Below are 12,737 nucleotides of genomic sequence, written 5' to 3' on the forward strand. Positions count from 1 at the left end.
TTTCTCTTAAATTATTTGTATTGAGGTTGTGAATTAGAATTATTATATGATGTTATTGGAATTTGAGGCAAATTATTATTATTGTACGACATCATTGGAATTTGAGACAAATTAAGGTTTTGAAGAATACGGGTGATATTTGATTCAATCATGCGATTAATTTCAGCGTAATCCACTGTAGCAGAGTTTGTACTTGCTGGTCTCGTATTAGTTGTAAATGGAGATATACGAAAATTATCATTATTTATAGAATTATTTATCTGAGATTCACCTTGTTGTGGATCAGGTTGGGGATTAATCTCATTATTAAATGACACGTTTTGCATGTCTTGAAATAAATTACGGCTGGCACTTCTTGTATTATACCCTCGGGCCATTGCACCTCTTCCTTTGCCTCGTTTTGCTTGCTTGGACACAGGTTGTCTTTTAGGCGTGACGACATAGGACCTTAACTCGTTAAGTTCACAAGGGTGCTGACATACCGGGCATTGACCGGATGTAGACAAATGAGACTCTATGCATTCTCTATGGAATGAGTGTTGACAATGGCTTATGAGTAGACAATCTTGGCCTTCGTTCATAGACTCATTGCAAACTAGACACGTAGAAGATGTGACATTAGTCGAAGCTGAAGACTGATCTTCACTCAAAGGAGCGGCTTGTTCAGCCATTTTTACAAGTTAAATTTCAATATATTAATACACTTAGAGAAGATTCTGAAGTAAATATATATAATAACTATACGAAATTGTATAAAACAAAAAGCTATTATTTGTATTTATGGGATATTTCTATATGGAACACGACTTGCGATAAAAATATCATTAAACTATAATAATATTTTATTTATTCACAATTTTTAAGAGTAACCAACAATTTTCATATGTATAAAATGACGTTTCTTATAAGGTGATGATCTATAGTAGTTTGAAGAGATATAAAGCTTTAGATTAAAACAACTGAATACAAAATCTGGTCTATAGCGTTTTGCATGTTTTCTAAAATACCAATACGTCTAACACACCAGCCCTGAGATTCAAAAATTTACATGTTAAACTCTTATCCTTTTGACGGAGGTCATTAAACCGCAAAAAGCAGTTCTAACGAAATTCCATCCGTTAAAAGGTTGCTGATAGCTAAATTAGAGATAAAAGACAATTTAGAAATCATACTAAAACATCGGAAAGTTCAAAATTTAACCTTAATACAGGACTTTATTGTAAAAGAAACGATTGTAGTTTTATTTTCGGTCATCTAAATTGAAGTTAACTTCATATTGATGAAAATCCAGAAAACGCTGCCAATTATTCTTATACCAAAAAAATCATGCACTATAACCAAATTTATAACTTTCGAAATAATGAAATCTATATATGAAAAATCGGAAAGAGCCAAAATCCATGTAGGATCTTCAGGCCCCACGTTGGGCGCCAAATACTGTAATGTACACGGTTTAAATTTTCTGATCTAATGCATTAAAAACTTTTAAGCCTTAGAGCCTTTGGTTATGAGGACTACGGGAGCCATTGAGTTGGTAGCTACAGTCGGAATGGGGGGGTGTTGTCCTACTAAACTCAAAGGCATGTCTGTTTACAGCTATTAATATAGACTCCCTAAATAAAATAAATATTAAACTGAAATATGGAATAATTTAAAATAAATTAACATAATTTAATCAAAACCCCATAACAAAAATTAAAAATTGAAATAGATCGTTAAAAGTAGTTGTTTTAATCTGTCACCTATATAGAATTTAAAGTTCTCCGATGTTATGAGAATTGGCCTCTAAACCCTCGCCAACCATTGTCCAAAAATGGCAATGTTTTCTTTGGACCCCAAGTTTAAAAAAACCTTCAAACTATATAGCCATCCCTATTAAGATAACGTCTTCTTAGAAATTTAGAAATTCATATTGAATTCATATTGAATTTATTCACATTATATACAAAGATGATTAAACTTAAACGTATTTAAAATATACAGAATAATACTAAACGCATAAAGTTACAATATCATAATTTCTTTTCTGCCCCTGAATGGGATAATTCATGTTGTATAAATAAGAAATACAATTTTCACCACAAGGGAGAATTTGAATAAATGTAAGAGAATTGAACTTCGAGAAATTAATATCAGAGTGTACTCTCAACAAACAAAGAGAATACATTAAATTAGATCTCACTTAATTATTCAACTTTACCACAAACAATACAACAAATTTATCAATGATGTTCTCAATCACTTACCACGCTCTCCTGTATTGTTGAAGGCCTTCTCCAATAGCTGGATGCTGGTTCATTTTGATCTGTGAAATTAGTGTGTTTGTTGTTGGTGGTAATGATGTTATCTCATGCGATAAAAATAAAAAATATGATGATAATGAATATAGGTACTAAATATTTTGCAGCATGATATACACTCAAAGACTAAATTGTGTTAATTTAAAAAGAAAAATTATTTTTACCATAGTAATAGATTTTGATATGAAAAAAAAAACAATTTATATCTTTGAATACATGTCATGTGCGTATATATAGATAGATTGAGGGAATTATCAATTATACTTATTTTATATCATTTGGGTAAATTGTAATTATATTTTTAAATAAATCCGGTTATTGTTGATATGAATCTATGTAGATCCCATGATTTCCAAAAATGTGGTTATGGCGTATATTCTGTATTGCTGGTCGATCATTCGTTTTGGACGACTGCATGTGTTGAAGCAGGTGAATTCTGACCACAAAGAGGGATGTCAGGATGTAAACCAAAATATCCTCAGAATTCCACTATCAGATTGGGAATAGTTTCAGACACCCAAAACGTAATCTTAGGATATAGCGGGTTTTCAGAACTTCACAAGAACTTCGAGTCAGCAAGAAATCGTAATAGCGTTATATGTCTTGTTTGGTTACGTTCAGGCAATATATATATTTATTGGTTACTGTCAGAGTTAACCTCGATGGGCTTATTTACAGAAAGGTTTCTTGTTCCAACAGATGTTATGTTATGTGTCGATGATCTTAGTTAAAGGCAGGGTTTTTGTTCACAACATCCACGATGAAGCTATATTTGATCTTCAGCAGACGTCTGCCAGTCGGGTTACGGAATTGGAATAATTGTGCACGAGAGGTTTGTTGATGTTTATGGCACGCCAATAACCCTGTGGCCAATATGGTCCGTTTATAGCCTGGTTATTTGTATCGTCAGAAATCACCAATTTGGAGTTATTTAGGGTTTCCACAATATATTTTAAAAAAAGGGAGGATACTGATTCCAGTGGCCAGGTCACGTTGTGTTGTCGCAGAGCCAATTAATATTTTTTTCAAAAATCACGTAGGAGCAACGCGAAATATATTTTTTGAAGAAAATTTTATCACTTTAAAGTTGATTTAACAACGGGATGCAAATGATAAATGTCGATTTTTTATAAGGATTTTTCGTCTGCTCACGTTCAAGATTTTAATAGAAAAGAAAGATTATTATACTTGAAAGGCTTAAGCTATTAAGTTAGCAGCAGAAAAATGTCAACAAAGAGAAGAATAAAGTTTTGTAGTTATCGTTTTTGGTAATGTTGCCAGCTTCGAATAAGGTCTAATCGATGTATATACCACATTTAAAAGAAACAAAATGTATTATTTTGATGAAAATAAAGCTGTAGATTACGAATAACCACATCAGAAAATTGTTTTGAGTGTATTTCTAGTTAATAGAAGTGAATTAAATTGTGATCGGTAGTGTAATTTTATTACTAGTGGAGACTCAAACCATTACTATACTACTGAGGTGAGTATAGTAAGTGGGTTATCAATGAAGAGAAAAATGAAATTTATGAATGAAATGTCAATGCGAATCAAAACAAAAACTATATTGATAGAAGAATAGACTGACATAGAGAAAATACGCATTTGTGGAATTTGGGCGTGAAATGTCTCTCAAAATTTTTATGAATTAACTGAATAGTAATGTGAAATAAAGTGGACAATCGAGTATTTAGTTTGGTTTCAGACACCAAAGAATGGAAGGTGTACGGAATGTCGGATAAAACTTAGAAGCAAAGCTCTGGCCGATTGTGGAGTTATCCTAAATCCGAGTGTGTGAAAGACGTGTATAAGAAATAAGAAGAATAAGATTATCAAAACAAAAAAGATTTATATTGGGTAAAATTCAATTGTGAAATATATTATTTTAAATGGCTAACTGAGACTGATTTTGTCCAAATAAAAATGTGAGGATTTAAATTAAATATTTAATTTTAAGTGCCTTTTAATAATGCTAGCATTTCCAATCCAGATTTGGTATCTTATTTTAATAATTTTATTTTCAGTAAAAAAATTATATTGCCCACTTTGTAAGGGGATTGTGGATAATAGATGTAATAAAAATTATTTAATAATCTTTTGGCTGTTTGTATAAAACGTCCCTTACAATTGAGATATGCAGATGTTTTATTTATTTATTTATTTATTTTTTTTTTTTGGAAAGGTGTGCCATAATAATGCGAAAAATATAAAATAGTACTAAATTTTGTATAGTGTGAAAGGATAGAGCTGAAATCCCGAAATTTTGATATGGATGTCACTATTGTTGGCTGTGGTTAAGAGTAGGAGCAGGATTTGGATAGGGGTACTACATTTGGTAATGGGGGAAATTACAGAGCTTATAGCCTGAAATTTGATATTGAGGTCTATCTGGAATTGAAATGTGAAGGTGGTTTTGCAAATTCGAAAAGTACTGAATGGTACTAATTTTGGATCACTTTTAATGTCTAGGATTGAGAGATGTAGATGGTTTTAGGTATACGTACTTAATGCAACTAAATTTGGTATTGGGCGAGGGAATAAAGCTGATATTTTGAAATTTTACATTGAAGTAACTGTTGTTTTCTTGGTTTTACATATGGAGACGTTGAAATAGTTTTTGACACAAAAACTTTGGATATGGGTTCATTATACAATGGTTTTACTAAGATCCTACTTCCTTAACTTAAAAATTTAAGATTTGGAAGACTTTTTGGTGTTAAAGGTAAAAATTTTCCTATTTTTCTTTCCGAAAAGAGAAAATGGAAGGAATCTAAGACCGTCTGAAATTTTAGTACGATTTATGAAGTTTTAATTTACAAATTTTGTCAAACTGGACAAATTGTATATTTTGAGTACTAAAAAGTCACAATACGAACAATTGGAATGAATCTTAAAGATGGACTTTTTGCTGACAAATAGCAGGTACTTGCTGTATACATTGGGAAAGTATTAAAGTACCCATCATGATTTTTTTTTTTTAGAAATAGGTTCCAATGGCCGTTAGTGGACTTTTAAGAACATCTAAAAAATTGATTTTTAAGGGTGAGGGCAATTTATTATTTTCGTATCACTACAAAACATATCATTAGAAATCCACTGCTAAAATCCCCTACAAAAATTAATTTAAAAAATCCCCTAAACATTTTCTATTTGTCTCTTTAAATTTGTCAATGTCATTGTCCTGTAGACACCATAAAAATTTTCAGATTTTTTTAAATTTTGCATCCATTATATTAATTTTAAGAAATTTACTGTTTGTTATCATCCTGTTCTTATTTTAAAATCTACAATTTATTGTTTTGATACTCCATTAAAAAATGTCTTGAAAATCTAAAATGTTTTCTAGTTTTTTTTTTCCTATAAAAATTGACTTGAAAAATCCAAACCTATAAAATTGTCCTGAAAAATAAAATCTTGTTGTCAAATTTGCTTCGAAAATCCCTGTCTTATTTCCCTGCTGCCTCTAGAGAACGCCAACACTTATTACTCTATAAAGTTTTGCTAAAAAAGAAAGCTTGGAAAAACTTCATTAACAAATTCACTTTTGTTGGCCCTTTAGTCCTTTGAAAAAAATCACTATGAAATTCAGTTTTTTGGTCCTTAAGTCTTTGGAAAAACTCCCTTAAGAAATCCACTTATTTAGTTCTTTAGGCCTTGGAAAAACGTCTTTAAGAAATTCACTTTTGTTGGTCCTTCAGTCCTTGGAAAAATATCTTTAAGAAATCCACTTTTGTTGGTCCTTTAGTCCTTGGATAAACTTCTTTAAGAAATTCACCTTTGCGGTCCTTTAGTTCTTGAAAAAACTTCTTTAAGGAATCCACTTTTTGGTCCTTTAGTCCTTGGAAAAATCACGATTTTTTTGATCCATTACTACTTTAAAATAGTTTTAAACACCTACTTCTTTGCTTTGCATGGCCGAAAGTGGTGAACTGCCGAATTTGGTTTTCTCCGATGCGAAAACATTCGTTGTCCAGCAGTTTGTAAATAAACAAAATGTTTGCTAGTCAAAGAGATCAGCTGAAAATGTGCACCTTCGATTGGCCACCAGAACTCAAGAGCCGGCCATGGTGATGGTGTAGGCCACCGCGAAAATATTCTGGTGGGTATATTAAAGCTTTGGGCACGCAAACATTTTGGCCGCAGAAGTTGGACATTCCAACAGGATGGTGGTGACACCATCGCACTCAGCATGTGCCACCCAAGAATGGTTACAAATTGAGGTTCCTCGCTTCATTTCCAGCGCACAATGGCCACCAAAATCTCCGCACTATTGTGTCTGGAGTATTTTGGAAAGCAAGATCGGCACTAAACTACCAAAGTGTCGATCACCTCAAGCAAGCGCATCGCCGGGAATGGGCCAAAATTCTGCAGAGCAACATTCGGGTAGCGTGTGACGGTTCCGTTGGCCGTTTGAAGGCCAATATTCGTGCCATAGGTGACCAATTCGAACAAATCTAAATTTATTTAAGTTTGATGCTATTTGCGACATTTTTTGCTTTCATTCAATAAAATTAAAAAAAAAAAGTAAAAAGTAAGTGAAAGTATGCAGTTTTTTTATCCCATCCTGTATATGTAAAAAGATGAACAGTTGGTCGTTAAAAAATCATCTTTAGATATCCTCTACCTATTGCTCTGTTGTCGTTTTAAGATTATATAGAAAAAGGGTTTGTCCTATTATCTATGTAAAAATTGTTAACAAAAATCCACATTTATTTACCTTTTTGTGTCCATAAAAATATCTTGAAAACTCAGAAGTAATAAGAAATGTTTCAATAATCCATGTGTTATTAAACTGTTGCTTCTATACAAGTGTGTTTAAAAAAATCTACAACTTACTGTCCAGTTGCTTTTGTAAAAATGTCTCAGAAATCCACGTACTAATGTCCTCTAGCCCTTAAAAATGGCTTCTAAAATCCACGAACTATTGTTTGTAAAAATTATTAAAAACATTTTTCTGAGATATTTTTTTAGTCCCTTTTAAGTTGTCAATATAGAAAATCTATGTTGACCACACAATACTGTTGACCCTAAAAAAAGTTTTCTTCACAATCCACGATTTACTGGCTATTGCCTCGACAGAAATTGTCTTAAAATCTAAAACTTTTTGTCCCGTTCTTCTATAAAAATGTCCAAAAAATCCGTTGTCAAAAAATTTGTCTTGAAAATCCGCATTTTGAATGCAACATATTTTCTTAAAATATTCACAATTTTGATGAAAGCTCTGGGGCTGGTTCTCTTTCTCTTCATTGGCGTTGTAGACCATGCACAAGCACACTCAAGGCTATAGCATCGAGTTACTCTGTCATAAGATACCTAAAAGTTGGACTATGTGCCGTATACGTATTGTCATAAATCATACGACCTAAACCAAACTATAATATTTCACTAATCGATTTTAAATAAAATAGTTAATAATTTCCAAATTTAATATATTATTTTCTTTCAGAATTTTTCCAAGCATACATTCCCTACCGAGTGACACTTGAAACCTGAGATACCAAAGAATAACTCGATTTTCTTCACAAGCCCGTAACACAGTTTGTGATTACAGATTTCTACGATTTCCCACTTTAACTAAATCCTGTAATGGAGTACTAAACGCAAACCAATTAACAAAGTAAATATGTAAATTAATTGAAGAAAATCGGAAAAACAAAAGAAAAATTCTAATAGAAATCTGAACTGAAACAGGCAACAAGAAATTTATTTATGAAAAGAAAAAAAGGCATACAACAAATTGATGGCAATAAAAAATAATAAGCTTTCTATGTGACCGACTTAGTAAACCTGAATGAAACGAACAAAACAAATCGCAAAAAACAAAAACAAACAACAGCATAATCGATAAAGCCAATTGAAGCTTATAAACGTCCATTTTATTTGCATTCAAGTGCAAAATTGAACGACAAATGTTATAACATTTTTTACGGTCACAACTTCTTCGATTTTTTGCAAATCTCAAATACATAGAGAAAGAGAGAGACAAAAAGCACAAGAAGAAGACGACGACGACGAGGTAGAACCAACAACTACGCAATCATATAAAACCCCAAAAGGCAATATCTTTTTTTTCTGGATTTGATAGAGGTCTTGGTTTGATTGCTGTGGCCAGCTCCCGCTCCGAAACTCGGCAGAAGAGAGAAAAGGGGGAAAACAGATAAACGGAATAAAAATGAAAATGAAGTCAATATTCTTGCCAGCGACAACATCGAGAAACAGCTGTTCCAATACCCAAGCTCATCAAAATCAACGTCAACATCCAGAGCAACAGAAACACAGAAGACATTGTCAACAGTACCAGCAATACTCAGCCGGAGCAACAACAACAACGACGTCAGCTGCCGGAGTAACCAAAACAACATCGTCTTCATTCCCATCAACATCAGCATCCGCATCATCTTCATCATCATCATTGCCAGCAATGGTGTTCAACATGAGCTCTTTGCTGCTCCTCAATCTGATTATCATCATTTGTGTCGATGGTAAGTAAATTGTCACAATCAATTTATTCTTAACGCTTCTCAATCTCAAGGCAAGGCAAAGCAAAAAACAAACCGAACAGAAAGCTTCATCTTTATCTCCATCTGCAGGGGCCAACATCCACCCATGTGGGATATGGGTTCCATCTACGCTACGCTACTATCTCTGGGGAATTATTGCAAATATTTACATTTACACGCACACCCACACGCACACCCACACGCACACCCACACGCACACCCACACACACATACCCACACGCACTTGATTATAACAAATGCCAGCTCATTTGCCACAACACATGTGACAATGTTAATATGGTGGTAAAATGAATGCGAAATGACGAAGAGAGCAAGAGAGTGTAGTGTGTGTGTGTGTGTGTGTGTGAGACAATTGCATAAATATGTAATGCAAGAGAAGACAAATATGTACATTTAAATGGAATACTTATTGATTCAGTTCAATTGATTATCTTGGTAATGAGATTATTTGCATTTGAATTCGAATTAATTACAAAATGATTGTGTGTTGAAGATTTATCGTTTTAAAATAATTTTTTTTTTAACAAGAGTTTTGAAATTGAGACCTGCATTAGGTGTTATTTAGATGGTATTTTTTATGGATGCTAAAATAAGTTTGAAGGACGAACTGCACATAATTCTGTACCAATGTACTAAATTCTGAAAAGGGCATAACGTAAATTAGTTAAAACTTATTACTAAAAGGCCTAGAATTTTAAATATGTTAATATTGAAATTTCGTATTCAGAACATTATAACTTTGAGGCAATCGTGCTAGAAAATCGAACCCATATAGAAATGTTGAAACCATGTTGAGGGATTGGTGTGCAAAAAAAATTTTCATTTCCATATAAAACGCACTAAAATGTGAGAAACTTTGGCTACATCGGGACTCAAGACTGCACCGAAGCCTCCCTATGCCCCTGCTAGATATTACAAAATGTTGCACTTTTAGAGGTAATATTCTAAAATTTGGTACATAGTTTTCGCTCAAGAATTTCAAATGCTCTTCAAAATACAATCTTGAATGTATTATTATTATTATTATTATTATTATTATTATTATTATTATTATTATTATTATTATTATTATTATTATTATTATTATTATTATTATTGTTATTATTATTATTATTATTATTATTATTATTATTATTATTATTATTATTATTATTATTATTATTATTATTATTATTATTATTATTATTATTATTATTATTATTATTATTATTATTATTATTATTATTATTATTATTATTATTATATTATTATTATTATTATTAGTCATTACTATTATTATTATTATTATTATTATTATTATTATTATTATTATTATCATTACTTTATTATTATTATTATTATTATTATTATTATTATTATTATTATTATTATTATTATATTATCATTACTATTATTAGTATTATTATTATTATTATTATTATTATATATTATTATTATTATTATTATTATATTATTATTATTATTATTATTATTATTATTATTATTAGTATTATTATTATTATTATTATTATTATTATTATTATTATTTATTATTAGTATTATATTATTATTATTATTATTATTATTATTATTATATATATATATTATTATCTATATTACTTATTATTATTATTATTATTATTATTATTATTATTATTATTATTATTATTATTTATTAGTTATTATTATTATTACTATTATTATTATTATTATTATATTATTATTATTATTAATATTATTATTATTATTATTATTATTATTATTATTATTATTATTATATATTACTATTATTATTATTATTATTATCATTACTATTATTATTATTATTATTATTATTATTATTATTATTATTATTATTATTATTATTATTATTATTATTATTATTATTATTATTATTAGTATTATTATATTATTATTATTATTATTATTATTATTATTATTATTATTATTATTATTATTATTATTATTATTATTATTATTACTTTGATATTACAAATATTGAGACCTGTGAAATTTTAAGAGAATCGGGGGGTAATTTCGCATTTTCCGAGAGATATAAATAATCAAATTTTTGACCCGTTATAGGGCAGGTACCAGAAGAATTGGTCAGAAATATTCCATCTTCGCATCTGATCTTGTGTTGATAGAAATATTAGAATGTGCCGAGTTTTAATATAACCCGATGCTCATTTCGAGTTTTATGAGTTTCACGATGGTTCAAAATTTGTGGGGAGGTACCAGAAGGAGTTGATCTATATGTACCATTTACACAAGAGATGTATTTTCAAATGTTTTGGGACGTGTGAAATTTGAGGTGAATCGAATGCTCTTTTCGCAACTATTCAAAAGGAGGTACAAGAAGAAATGGTCCGGCATATTCCATTTTTTATACCCTCAACCATAGTATGGAGGGTATATTAAGTTCGTCCTTCTATTTGTAACACCTTGAAATATACATCAGACATAGAATTTTATGTCGATTTAGCGATGTCTGTCCGTCTGTAAATTTTTCCGACTATGGAAATCACTCTAACTTCCGAACGAAATGTCGTAGGTTGATACAATTTTACTCAAATACATGTCTGCAGAACTCTTAGTATTGAAAATCGGCCATGTAGGTTTACGTTCTGGTATAGTCCCCCATATAAAGATACCTACCGATATTTTGATGATTTCAGCGACAATATTCCCCGGAGATCTTTAAAATTTGGTATTTAAAGTTCGTAAATGTTACTACAGCCTAAGCCAGAAAATTGTCTGTGCAGGTCCACGACTTAGTATAGCCCTCACATAACGCCAACTTTAGATATTTGGTATTCTGATGATTTTAGCGACATTATTCCCCGGAGATCTTTCAAATTTGGTATTTGAAGTTCGTAACTGGTACTACAGCCTATGACAGGAGATTATCGGTGCAGGTCCACGTTTTGGTATAATGGTATCTCCCTATATTCGGTATATTGATGACATAAGCGACATTATTCATCGAATATTGTAATGGCTTCTAACAAAAGTTGTCTATGCAGGTCCACGTCGTCGTATAGACCCTAAAATTACGGCTACATTCGGTGTTTTTGTAAATTCGTTCAAAATGGTAGAGGGTGTTGAAAGTTCGGCCTGGCCGGAATTAAAGCTTGTTACTTGTTAGAACTAGAAATTTGTTATGATTACAGATATAACCAGTAAAGAAAGTCCTAAAGTCGGGCGGGGCCGATTTTATGATACCCTACACTAATTTAGTTGAGCTACACATAACAATTAAAAGTTTTTATGGGAGAATTCAATCATACACCCTATGATTATAATTTAAAATTCAAAGCATTTGTTTCTTTTAAATTCGGACTTGTATTGCCCACTTGATGCAAAATTAATTTGAAATCAGATAAAGATATATATATGGAAGCTATATCCAAATCTGAACCGATCTCGATAAAATTTAGCAAAGGTATTTCTAAGCTGCATTTGATATATTTCCCCAAATATTGTTGTTACAGAGTGCATATTACCGATTTCGATCAAATTTGGCCTAATTCGGTTGTATGTGCAAAATTCCATACTATTCGGGCTGATATTACACATTTGGTGCACAATAGAAGGCAAATCGGACGAAGATATATATGGGAGCTATATCTAATTTTTTACCGATTATCTCCAATTTCAATAGGGCTCATCCTTGAGCCAAACAAATGTTGTTTGGAAAATTTCATCTCAATCGGATAATGAATGCGACCTGTATTTTGTTCACAAGAATACATGGACAGACGGACGGACGGAATGACATGCATAAATCAACTCAGAAAGTGATTCTATGCAGATCATCAAAAGGAACTATGGGTCTATCTCGTTTCCTTTTGCCTGTTACAAACAAATGCACAAAGACGTAATACCCTGACCACCTTGTGGTGTAGGGTATAAAAACTGCAACAAAGTCACA

General features: G+C 31.0%; 1 protein-coding gene across 1 annotated transcript in view; it reads left to right on the top strand.

Moving 5' to 3' along the window:
- The first annotated feature begins 7,755 nt into the window (after window positions 1-7,755).
- LOC101897963 (uncharacterized) overlaps window positions 7,756-12,737 on the top strand; it is a 546,201-nt gene continuing 541,219 nt past the window's right edge. The window contains exon 1 of the mRNA XM_059123253.1: window positions 7,756-8,785. Within this exon, the coding sequence (XP_058979236.1) occupies window positions 8,476-8,785 (310 nt within the window). The 5' untranslated portion in view covers window positions 7,756-8,475. The remainder of the gene's footprint in view (window positions 8,786-12,737) is intronic.

This window comes from Musca domestica, unplaced genomic scaffold (assembly GCF_030504385.1).
Source record: "Musca domestica strain aabys unplaced genomic scaffold, Musca_domestica.polishedcontigs.V.1.1 24, whole genome shotgun sequence".
Classification (NCBI taxonomy): domain Eukaryota; kingdom Metazoa; phylum Arthropoda; class Insecta; order Diptera; family Muscidae; genus Musca; species Musca domestica.